The sequence below is a fragment of the Talpa europaea genome (genome assembly GCF_964194135.1).
Source record: "Talpa europaea genome assembly, chromosome: 5".
NCBI lineage: Eukaryota > Metazoa > Chordata > Mammalia > Eulipotyphla > Talpidae > Talpa > Talpa europaea.
The window spans coordinates 55648384-55661260 of NC_140071.1; the positions used below are offsets into that span (position 1 = coordinate 55648384).

Sequence of the window (12877 nt, forward strand, 5' to 3'; positions counted from 1 at the left end):
GAAACTGGGCAAATACCCTTCAAGGTAATTCTTGCCATAATCAGTGCCATAGAAATGCACTGGGGAATATATTGGATAGGCATCAACCTAGCCTTGGAGGGCCAAGAAAGGCTTCCTGCAGGAAGGAGTTATGAGTTGGAGAAAGCATAGCGGTAGACAGAATGAAGGGGGAGGCATGCAGTGGCATAGGGTGAGTAGACCATATATGTTCTAGGCTGAGAGAGTAACTGGATGTGCATGTTCAGATTCCTCAAAGTAGTTCAGGAAGATATCTTCAGTGTGGCAGGGCAGGATATGGGGGGAAGCAGGTGGGGTGGGGGTTGTTGCTGAGAGATGAGATTGGAGAGGTTACTAGGTTCATTTAATAGCTGCTCTTCTAAGTTACATTAAAGAGTCAGCAGAGAAATGCTTCACAAACCTGGCAGGGGTCTATCCAAGTTCTTTACTCTTTGCTTCCCTCCTTTGACCAGCTGTCCTTAGAATGGAGCACCTGTTCCCTAACATCAGGTGGGCTCTCAGGAAAGGGGTCAACCTGCTTCCAAATGGTAATTTCAAGTCAATGTTTTATTTCGCCCAAGAGTGTGGATATGCATTGAAAATCATTTCTTATTATGAAATGGAAAATGCAGTCCCTTGAAAAAATCAATTTCAGGCATCAGTGAACAAATATTTGCTCAAGGAGGGGCTGAAGTAGGGAAGGAGACCCTTTAGAGGACCTTGAAATCACACTAAGCTGACTTCAACACTATTTGGAATGAGGACATCAAAAAGTTGGCTACTCTCCTCAGCCTTTCAAAATTTTTGCCCTTAGCTCCTTGGGGATTTCTATGTATTTTTAGGTTGTTTATGGATAATGAAATAGGCATGTTTGAGGAAAAGTTAAGGGAAACCACCCATGAAGCACATACCAGATTAGAAGGGGCTGGTTATTCTTATATTCCTGAGAAATAGTCAGCTGCTTAGGAGGAACAAAAACACATCTGATTATGGGACAGCAACAAGAGTCCATGGAGTGCCCTCAGCTTCAGAAGTCCTGGAGGCTGACCCCAGAAGATGAGCTTCCTGTATTTAGAGGGGGGAGGGGTCTTTTATCACACTCCACGCTAGGGATCTATTTTCTTCCCATCACTTATTTTTCCCACCCCATTCTCTGTATGTTTCTCTATTTCTCTTCCCCTCCCTCCGCCACTCCCCGCCACCCCCTTCTCCAACCCCGAGTTTTTTTCCTTCTTGCTCTCCTGCCTGTTTTCAGCTCAGTGGAAAGTGTTGCCACACAAAGTATCTCTTTGGAGGTCATTACTTTGGCCTCAAGTATCCAGCAAAGCCAATTTTATCCATTTGTGTAAATTTCCCCAGGAATCAAAACAAAACAAATCTTCTCAGAGCTAATAATATATCACTGTCCTATCATTTCCTTGATGTCGGGGGCAAATTTCCTACATCCTTTGTACTCCTGACACATTATCTGCTATAACACTATATACAAGGAAGGCTTTCAGGACAATTTTCATACTGACTGTGAACAACAAAATGAACCTGGCTTACATCAGATGCATGGAATCTTATCGAATGGTTATTCTCACTCATGCATTTTCATAACTGGTAGGTGCTTTTTACTCTAAGCACTGTGAAAAGGACTGGGGAGATGTAGGCTGTTTGTTAAGTAATTCACTTTTCCTCTCTTGTGTTTCTCAAAAGCATTTAATTTAAATAGAAACAGGTTCTATTAATTCAGTTAGTTGTTTACCTATATTAAAAAAATAGTTTCAAAGGATTTTCTGCGCTATGGCAAGTAGCTATTCACACTGCCATGGAAAATAATAATTATACTGTTCACAGAGCTCCATTCTAGTCCATACACTGGGAAATAAATGTTTTCCAATTCAGAAAAGACACAGAACTATTCTTCTTCTCCCCCCCACCCCCACCTCCACTGCCTGATGTGCTTCTCTGTTCCTTATGGCACTAGACTCCTATCGCTACCCCTGGGGACAGCAGCCATCTAGAGGTTCCTTGCAGCTGTGTGAGAGAGCAGACAATGGAAGATACATTCACAGGAGGCCCCGAGGAGGCTTCTACTGCTCCACTTCCTGCTTCTAAAGTAGAACAATATATAAGATGCTCATATTATGTAAATCAGTAATTCCAGCGTTCCCACAAGGGTATCATGGCTAACCCATGCTTGCTTTGGTTCACATGAATGCTGCATTTTATTTTATTTTACTAAATATAATCCTTTCTAGTCAGAATTAAACCTTGGGCAAGTCACCTCTTTCAGCCTCAGCTTCATCATCTGTAAAATGGAGAGAATAATATTTGAGGGTAAAATGAGATAATTTGTATAAAGCACAAGTAGAAGATATACAGTAAGTAGTAACGATGATAGTTGCTAATTAGCCTTTTCCTTAGTTGACATCTGCTTTGACAATAAGTGATGATTATGGTGTCCTACTCACTGTTTGTTACATGAAGACATGGAGATAGAATAATAGATGGTTTAAGGTTACCACTGGATTCCAGATGTTGGTTATATTTATATCCTGTCAACAGTACAAGCTTGTAGTGACTCTAGTTCTTTGCATTAGATACCAGTGTTTATAGTGTTGTTTCCTTCTTACCACTCAAGTCTCAGATCAAATGTTATCTCCTCAGAGAGTTTTGACCATTCTTTTTAAGGAAGCTTCCCAGCCACTTTCTATTAAATGACCCATTCTAGTTTAATTTTAATTACTTGTATTATATTTGTTAGTATTGGGGATTTTTAGAATATTTGATTCTCATTCATTCATCCTTTTTTTTTTCTTTTTCTTTTTTTTCCCAAAAACTATTTTTTTGCTACACACGCACAAGAACAGGGTTCTCATCAGCCTCATTACTGCAATCTTCCCAGCATTAGAGCATTGCCTTAGGTATGCGATGTGTTCGGTAAGTGTTATTCAAAGAGTGGTTGCATATTTGCCCTCAGACTTTGAATCATAGTGTATTTTAAATCTGTTTTAAGTTTTATTCTTCTTTAGTTCTTCTAACCCACTGTTCTATTTTAGTATCAGTTGCCTCATTACATTGGAAAATAGGTTTTCACTTTTAGCTATATCCTATTTCTGTCTTTATCTTGTTTGTTTGCCTTTTATTGGTTGGGTCACTTCCTTTACATTTCTTAATATTGTGCTAAATATAGGGAATCTTCACTGCACATTCCATTCTGTGTCTTGGGTACGTCCTGTATTTTGCTGGGTATTGCTTCATTAATTTCTCATTAGAGCATCTTGAGCTCTCAGCTCCCAGTAGATTTTGGATGAAGATTTTTTTTCACCTTTTAAGCTTTCTCTACTCATTCCCTTTTGTGATTACATTTCCTCTGCAAATCTTTACATCTGTATATATCGTGGTGGTACATTTCAGGGAAAGAACTCATCTCAAAGGACCTGGGGACAGTTTTGCTGGAAGTTATGGCAGGGAGGCAGAGCAGCGTCAGGGAGGGCAACTGACAGAGCAAGGTGAGGCAAAAAGAAAGACAGTCAGAACAAGCTCCTGTGTAAAGGGGGCTGTGCTGAAATGCATCGCGTCTCCTGTCAGAGCAGGAATGCTGCCTCGACTGATGGAACAGGGAGAGAAAGTGAGACAGGAAAGTCATGGTCAAAATGGCAGGATCATCCAATTCCCTTAGAAACTGACATCCACTTTCTGCCAACGGAATGAATGAAACCTGCAATCTCATTGCATCTTGTAGCAGGAAATAGGCATTAATGGTCACTGTGAAGCATCGACTCAGTAATGGGGAAAGATTTCCTACTTAACTAACTGTGAAGAAGTGAGAGCAACTATTTTTCACTATCTGCATAGAAATTAGACTTTGTTAAGTAATGATCCAATCACCAACTAAAAGTGTTAGCATATGAAACAACAAAATGACTAAAATTATACCCATCTATCATCTTCTTAAAAATAAACACAATTTTTTAGAATTACTTCTACATGGTATATAACCCAATAGCCTTTATTAAATGTGAATTTTACCTCACATCACAGTAATTCACTTTAATTTTGTTGGCCATGAAAAAATAAAATAATTTTAGTACTGTTTTTCTTCATTTCTTTGGCAATAGCATGTTCTTGTAAAGTATAAACGATTTCCAAGTAGATTGTACCAATCAGACTTATGAGACAGCAAAATTTCAACAGCCCAGAGCAGTGAAAAAACATGAAGATCCACTAAAGATGTTGTTAAGGCCTAAAGATACTCACAATTTGCTTAATTGGGAGAGAAGGACAATCTTCATTACTAAATTCAAGCTCACCATGGGAGCTTTAAAATGATTTGAGGCTTATTTTTTTCCCAGAAAGAAGCCATGCTCTTCACCCCTGTGATGACCTTCTGTGTCTTTTTTCTCGAGGAAGCTCACAACTACTCAATACCACAGTAAAACTAAAGGTAATATACAATTTTTGCTGGACTTGTGGCTTCAGCCAGAAAGGTGATTAGAAACAAAAATAAAAGTAGAGATAAGTGTGATACAATTTGGCTTCAGTCTCTCATCTTAACAAAAAACTGACTAAAGACTCATATAGAGGGCCTCCCCTGGTGGCGCAGGCGGTTGAGTGCAGAGCTGTGAAGCTGCCCGCAGCCTCTGCAGCGCCGGCTTGATCCTGGCTGCCTGCAAGGGTCCCACATGGCGCTGCAGACCTCTCCTGTCATGCCTGCTGCTCCCTTCAGTAGTGTATTTCGTCAGTCTGTCTGTTCTGTACCCCGCTCTGTCTCTGGTGAATCCTCTCACCCTCCCATGTATCTGGCCTATACCCTGGTTCTTGTAGAAATAAAAATAAAAAAAAAATAAAAAAAGATTCATATAGGGCCTCCCCTGGTGGCGCAGTGGTTGAGCGCTGGGCTGCGAGGCTCCTCTGCGGCGCCGGTTCGTTCCCCTGGCCGCTGGGGAGGGTCCCACACACACACACACACAAAAAGATTCATATAGAACCAAACCTAACGACTTGATTATAATTCCTTTCCTTTTCTTGATGAAAAAGAAATAATAAAGACGAGGGGAATGGCCAGTCTATAACACTCACACAGAAGGAAAAGAAATTAGCTAACCTAAATATTATGAAAATACTAATTTTTATGTAATATTAAAGGAAACATACCAGAGATTGATACTAAGCAGAAAGAAACTTCAAGGGTTATCAGACTAGAATGGGAGTTACTATTCCTCTAAGGCTCAGGACTAGCTGGTTTCATTTTTCTTTTGAGGTGGAAGATGGGGGTATCTGTGGTAATGTAAGTTAGAGCTTAAGTTAAGTAGACATGTGCAGAAGATTAAAGAGATAGCGTGACACTAATAACACATGAATTGTACATTGTTAGATTTGGAGTTTAGAACAGTAGAATTCAAGGATGACTAATACCATAGAGTAGTTGGCTAATAAATATGTTTGGAATGAATGAATGGATAGAAAACAAAGATTTATGACATGAGGTAATTGGAAATGCATTGATTTCTTAAGCAAAGGGACTTAGTTTATCCAGATAGGCAGGCCCCATCCCTAGTCTGAGGCCACATCAGAGAAATCCCCCCCCCTTTTTTTTGTGGGACCCTCGTGGGCGGCTGGGGAACGAATCGGTGCTGCAGAGGCTGCGGGCAGCCTCGCGTCCCAGTGCCCAACCGCTGAGCCACCAATGGAGGCCCAGAGATATCCCCTTTTGATAGAGGATATTATCTTGCAAAAATGTCTGATATCTTAAATCTTTATTGACAGACTTTTTTCCCCAGTGGATATGTGGTCCTTTATGCTAAGACATGACTTAAAAAATATAGATACAGATATATACATATCTCTGTAGACTTACAGCTCTCTATCCCTCCTCTTACTCCCTACACCTCATCCTCTTCCCAACCTATATTTCCTGAGGAAAAGGGACTGGTTTCTTGCCATGTCCACTATTTGCTTTTGTTTCAAAAGGTAGAAGAGTTCTCAATATTCATTTTATTTCACAATAACCTGAAGTGTCCCATTTCAGGAGATTCTGGACAGAATCCTAGAGTCAGCATTTTTATCCAGAATCCTGTAATATTGAAGTAGATTTTCTACAGTAGCACTTTAACAATGATTTTAGAAGAATAAGATCCAGTGGAGACTTAATGTTACATGGGGCTTTATCATCAAATATGCTATCAGGTGTGTTCTTTTTAAGTAAATTCTTTTCAAGTATTTTTTTTTTTTTTTTGTACATAGGAAGTTAGGTGCTAGAGCAGAAAGTGGAGAGTTATTGTTTTAAAAACGTACCAGGAAAAAAGCAGATCAGAGACTGGCAATGAAAACAAAAGGCAGTGAAAATTAACTTAGCAGATCAGTAAAGAAGAAATGTGTTTTTTATCTGTGTGGTCAAGACCAAACACAATAAGAAAGAAATCAGCATGGGAGAATCTCTTTTATTTTTAAATAGATAGGGAGCAGAAGAGGTTTCCCTTCACAAGTCAACTGTGGAAAGCTGACAAGTAGGACTGGGTGGCATATGGAGGTGAGGTGGCAAACTGCGGAGCTAGAGAAGGGATGGGAGTGGAGGTCACTGGGCACTCAGGTCAGATCATCAACAAGGTGGATTTTAATGACATGGATATGAAATACTGTAGGTGTAACCAGTACAGACCCCGGGTCTGCACAGACAATCTAAACATACCCAGCCTATCTTACCATAATTGAGAAGAATGAAAATGCTATTCAAATCCGTATTTACGTGTGACCGTGTGTGTGTGTGTGTGTGTGTGTGTGTGTGTGTGTATGGGGGGCTGATGGACAAGAAGTAGGGAACCAATGACAACCTGTTGGGATGTCATCAGTTTGTCTGCATATCCAATTTTCTGATCAGGCATTAGGAGTGTCAAGAAGTTAATCTCTCCAAACATGTTCACTTGTATTAATAACAGAGGTAAAGACAGAAACCTTTGAAAGGTCAGCCTTTACAAAGAAAAGTGGAATAGAATAAATTCACATATTGAGAAAATGTTCTCTCTTTGGAACAAGGCAGCATACTCTTATGTTTAGTTCTGCTGTATGCATGCATATAGCTGTACATAAAATGTGATTTTTAAATATAGCATTTTATTGATTTATCATTGACCTATAATGCTGTTCAAATTTGGGGAGTGCAGCATCACACGTTGATATGTGTTTATGCTCCATCACCCTCACCATGAAGTTCTAGTGTCTCTATCAAATTGACCCCTTATGCCTTTTCTTCCCACCCTCTTCCCCTCTAGTAACTCTCCAGTCTAAGAGTTATTTTTGTTGTCTTTTGTTAGTTTGCTTTGGTTATTTCACTTAAGAAAGTGTTCAGTAATTATCTTTCATTTTCTGACTTACTCTGTTTAATGTGATCATCTCAAGTTGCATCCATGTTGTAGCAAAAGGTAAGATTTCATCTTTTTAACAGATGAATAGCATTTCATTGAGTATATATTCCACAGTTTTATCCCATCATCTGCTAATGGTCATTTGGGTTGTTTCCACATCTTGGTTATTATGGATAATGCGTCTATGAAAATAGGGGTATACATATTTTTTCAAATTAATATTTCCATATTCTTTGGATAAATATCTAGAAGTGGTATTGCTGGATCGCACGGTATTTCTATTTTTATTTTTTTGGGGAAAGATTTGATTTTTATAAGCACTTTGTCATGTCATTTAGTTCCTTTGAACTGCATGCTCATTTCATTTCAAATCTCTTACTGGTTCTTCGCCTCATTGGTCATTCTTTTACTTTCCCCACTGAGCCTAATCTTCACAGCCTAGCTCAAGTTCCACTTTTTACAAGATTTTCCTTAAGTATTAGAGTTTACTGACTTTTTCTATCTCTGAATTTAAATCATATGCAGGGATTACTGTCCATGCACCACCCTCATTCTCCTGAACTCAAGAGCAAGAGGTTTGCATTCAGGCAGTTCCCCCAAAATTACCATCAATGAATTACTAAGGCATATGCAGGTTGAGCCCTCCAGTATGGGACAATTTTGGCTTCATCCCCGGCATCCATCATATTCCACTTTTCCTATCATGAAAAAGCCACTGGTTGGATGAGGCTGACTCCTCTCTGGCCTCTAATAATGGGCCTTGACTGCCTAAATCAATCAGTGTAATTCCATCCCTCTATTACAGTGGTTGATTCAGGTGGAGACCTGTCGTCTGACCTGGTATAATCAGCATGGAGCTCAGGACGTTCGCTCATCTATAATGTGAGAATTCTCTCTTTATGGATCCTGTGGTGTGCAGATATGATGACTGGAACTGTTGGAATCAGTTTGCTCAATGCAGGGAAGGCAGTCTGAGGGGAATGCCAACACCCAGGAGAAGGTAGAGCCTCAGAATGGGAGCCAGAAATCTGATCAACCAGTGGCCAATGTCACAGTTCTTACATAAGTGTCCTTCTGACTTACAGCTCTTAATTTTTTGTCACCTCTGGAGGCTTCAGTCATTTGAGCCAACATATTTCCTTCAGAAAATAAGCCAGCGAAGAGGAGTTTTATTATTTGTTGAGTTTCTCCTATTTTTAAATCTTTAGGACACAGTATGTAATTTGTCTTCTTACAACCTAATTCATTTAGGAAAATAGCAGCCTTGTAAATTAATTATGTATTTTTGCTGCTTATGCCAATTCTAACCAGTCACAAGTGGTGAGATAATTAATTTAGAACTGTTTCTACCGCAATTTCTGTTCAAGACGATTAGTGTGCAATGCATTTAGATAGTCCTGATAGAGATGTCTTTTATTAATTTATATCATACATGTCTCAAATATCTATATCCATTCTAATTGTTTATAGACATATACAACAGAAGGCACTTTGCAAAAGATGATCTTTTGTTTAACTTTCCTCAGTTTCTATGGCAGTAAGTTAAATGCAGATACCTTTTCGATGAAACTGAAGAGACCCCAGTAGACATATGGATTTTAGCATCTCTGTAGTGTACATTTCTAAGCAGCACTGCAGCTGGATATAAAGTCGACATATTTCTGGATGGATCTCACCATCTTCTGGGCTGCAACAGAATGAAAGAGAAAAGCTGTGAGCATTCTCCAGATTTCCCTCATCAGCCATTTGTCTCAGCTCCGAGAAGGGAAAATGCTCAATAAAAAGATTCCTTAAAACCTTGAGTCTAAAATGTAGGACTTCCTGCTTTTAAGTCAGTGGCCAATGTCACAGTTCTTACATAAGTATCTTTCTGACCTACAGCTCTCAGTTTTTTCCCCCATCAGCAGCAGATTTCTGCTAGAAGCGTCAAACCATAAATGTTTTAAGTATTTGAAAATAACAAATATTTTCAATTAAATTGTTGGAACAAATTTCCTAAATCTATTTAAATCATAAGAATATCCTATCCTGCCAGGAGATATTAAAAACTCTGATTTTTAGAGAAACTAATGAAGAGCTATTCAATCACAAGTTAGAAGGTAGTTTAGGATTAAGACCCTAGCATAATATGATTAGTGAGCCAGGATACAAATTATTTTTACCAGGGCCATTTGTGTCAGTGTAAACAATATTCTTTATTATTTTATGTGGTTAGTTTATAAAAGACCAAATGTTTTTAATGAAAATACAATTTTTTAAAAAATAGAGTAATAAAATTCTAATAATTGTGTTTAATTAAGTTAAAGAAACATTGTACTTGTGCTCTAAATGTATTCTAAAATCCTTGAGCCTTTCTCTATTAATCATGACAAAGCATGTATGTGTGAATATGATAAAAGAAGGAATGATCACTTTAATTTTTTTGATTAAGGGGAGAGAAACTAATTGTCGATAAAACTATTTTACATGCAACTAAAATAGCATGTGTTGGATAAGGCAAACTAAATAAAAAGGGATGAAGTTTAGCAATAGATTAGAAATGGAAGAAGTCTAAAAGTGAACTGTCAAATGTCCTGATGTGTTATTTTTATTTCATCACCGTTCATTTAAAATGCAATGAAATCTGATTAAACAATGTGGCATTTGGATTTGATTCATTTGTAAAGTGGGTCAGTGGTAAATGTCAGGAGTAATTAATAGAAAAGGTGGTGGCTTCATTTTTATTTAAGTTCTGGAATCACAGTAAAAAGAATTTATACTTATACAGTCCTTTACCTTGATAACTATCATTATAATCATAATAATTCTTAGTGATCATTTTCAACACTTATTTAGTAGATGAGCCATTTTATTTAACTAAATGGCTTATAGAACACAGAAAAATGCAACATTCTTTGTCTTTGTACAGTGATAGCTGCACAGTCATTCTGTGTCTTTCTTTTGCCCAATAGAACAAAATGCCTAAAAGAGTTTACATGCAAAATTTTGTTTTATCTGAGAAATAAAAACTACCTTGCTTTCTCATTTGAGTCTCATGGCTCCAGCCCTAGGCCAACATTGGAAGCAAGAGAATCTTGGCAAAAGTTCTAGATTTTCTTTGAGAACTTCCCCCACAGGTACCTTTTACCCTCATGCTATCTCAAGATCCTTGGAATTCCTCTATCCACCCTCCACCCTTTCTCTCTCTCTCTCTCTCTCTCCCTCTCCCTCTCTCTCTCTCACACACACACACACACACACACACACACATCACTCATTTCATCTCATCTTTGACCTTTCAAAATGATACTCTTTCTTGGCACTGCTGGGCTCTGAAGAAATAATTGGCATTAATGGTTCATTTAATAAAAAAAAATGCTGATCTAGAACCTGCTAATACATTGATTTTGATAGAAACATTTGAAGAATGTGTCTTATCCCAAAGGCAGCTAGAGGGAAAATATTTTAAGCAGGCAGGTCTTCGCTGTACTGCTTCTTCATCATCCCAATCATAGCTGTCTGTTTTCGCCCACACATAACATGGGCTCTGGTGGCTCATATGCAGATTTTTTCAAACCTATAATAAATCTGTTGTATGTATTGTACATTTGATGAGTGGGACAATTAGCCAGTGCAGTGTCATTCCAAACCATGGAGTATACTTATTTTCAGAAGTACAAAATATGTGCCTAGTGGCTTAGTTCCCAAAATATGCAAAATTCATATATAGATGACATTTTATGTAATTTAAACAAATGACAACCATATTAACATATCTTAAGAGCCAGAATATTTTATTTATTATTTTACAGCTAGACAGAGAGAAAATTATGTATTAAATGCTTCTGAAAAAAAGGCAAGTCAGAACAGAGATTAATTCCTAATTCTTAACAATTTCTTGGTGCCATCTCCCAATGCCTCTGTAGCCAGTGGAGATTCTGGAAGCTATGGAAGCATTATGTCCTTCATAAATGTTATGGGAAACAACTCAATATGTTCTATCAGAAATAAAATCTGCCTAGTGAAAATTTACTTGTGCTAATGTTGCCTTATAAGTGTTCTAGTTAAAAAGTCATGTATCCACTCATATATTATCCTTTAATATCTTGGAAAATTGAGAAAAAGGAGCTAGTTAAAGAGCAGTGAAAAGTTAAGATGTCTTTTATGTTTGTGTTTCACAATGCCTTGATCAGGTTACCAAAAGTTCATTAAAAGGCCAATGTCCAAATGAATTATAATATGTCTAATGTTATAAGCAGTGGGTTGAAATACATTTTTGAGAAGCAAGAACATTTAGGTTATTTTCATAACAAATGAGTAAGCGTCAGAGCATGGAGAATAGCAGAAAGGCCAAGAAAACAGCAGTTTAAAAATTGAAACCTACTAGGGATAAGTTATGGGCCTATGGAAGAAACATTTACATTAAAACAAAACTAGACCTATGGACTTTCTCCAGGAAATGGGAGCAACTTATCTTGGAGGTCACTTTACCACACATGGCATGCTTGGTCTAGAATGATTCACTCTATTAATCAAGTTTAGGTCTATGAGAGTTGTCCCTGAGCTGATGATCATTCAATTCAGTCAAAGAAATTTTATGAGGTAGTGACAAGGAGGTGATTATTTTTTTTCTACTGAGCATAAGTCAAGAGCTAACTTGATTATTTTGAGTAATTTGAAAACCTTAATAATAACAGAAAAAATATCCCCCAAATCAACTTCAGCAATTTAGAGTTGAAGTTGAAGCCAAAAACATTAAAAATAACTGCCAAATTATGAATCTTTCAACCAACCTCTTAAAGGATGAGAATCAGGATTTAATGACTTAATCATATGGTTTAGCAAACCTGAACTGATGTGGTAATAGGGAGCCATGAAGACAAATACTGCCTAGTTGCCACTTGATCATGGAAATACTTTTCATTGTGGTACTCCTATTTTTAATTCAAAAAGTAGTATGATGAGTACCCACTAGAATGGCTAAAATTAAAAAGACTGATAATACCAATTACTGGTAGACTCTCATGCATTCCCAGTGGGAGTTAAAATGGTACAACTCCTATGAAAAAAATTCTGGAAGTTCTTATGAAACTAAACATATACTTACCCCTATGACCTGGCAATTCCATTCCTAGGTATTCATGTCAAAGACATGAAAAAAAATACACAAAAAGTCCTCTTTAAGAATGTTCATAGTAGTTTTATTTAGAATAACCAAAAACTGGCAACAGTCCAGCTGGACTGTCTACTAGAAGAAAAGTGAATAAAGAACCTAGTACATTCCTCCAATAAAATAATATCCAGCAATTAAAAGGAGTAAACTCCTGACACCCAAAACAACATGAAATAGTCTCAAAAACATGGTCTCAAAGAAGAAAATATACAGACTAGATACCATAAGACTCCATTTACAAGAAGTTCCAGAGCAGATGAGACAAAGCAACAGGGACAGATATTAGACCAACGGTGGAGAGAGATCTGACTGGGCATGAGAGTAATATTCCAAATCTAGGTAGAGGTATGAATCACCTGGATGTAAGTATTTGGCA

General features: G+C 37.7%; 1 protein-coding gene across 2 annotated transcripts in view; it reads right to left on the minus strand.

Annotated features, from left to right (window-relative positions):
* RGS7BP (regulator of G protein signaling 7 binding protein) overlaps nt 1-12877 on the minus strand; it is a gene marked incomplete at both ends in the record, with an annotated part of 78680 nt that overhangs the window by 18550 nt on the left and 47253 nt on the right. The window contains one exon of one of the 2 annotated variants that reach the window (XM_084233086.1): nt 8906-9036. In XM_084233086.1, coding sequence (XP_084089212.1) covers nt 8906-9036 — 131 coding nt within the window. Of the gene's footprint in view, nt 1-8905; nt 9037-12877 lie in introns of those variants that run through there. The other variant, XM_084233087.1, reaches the window with a different exon arrangement.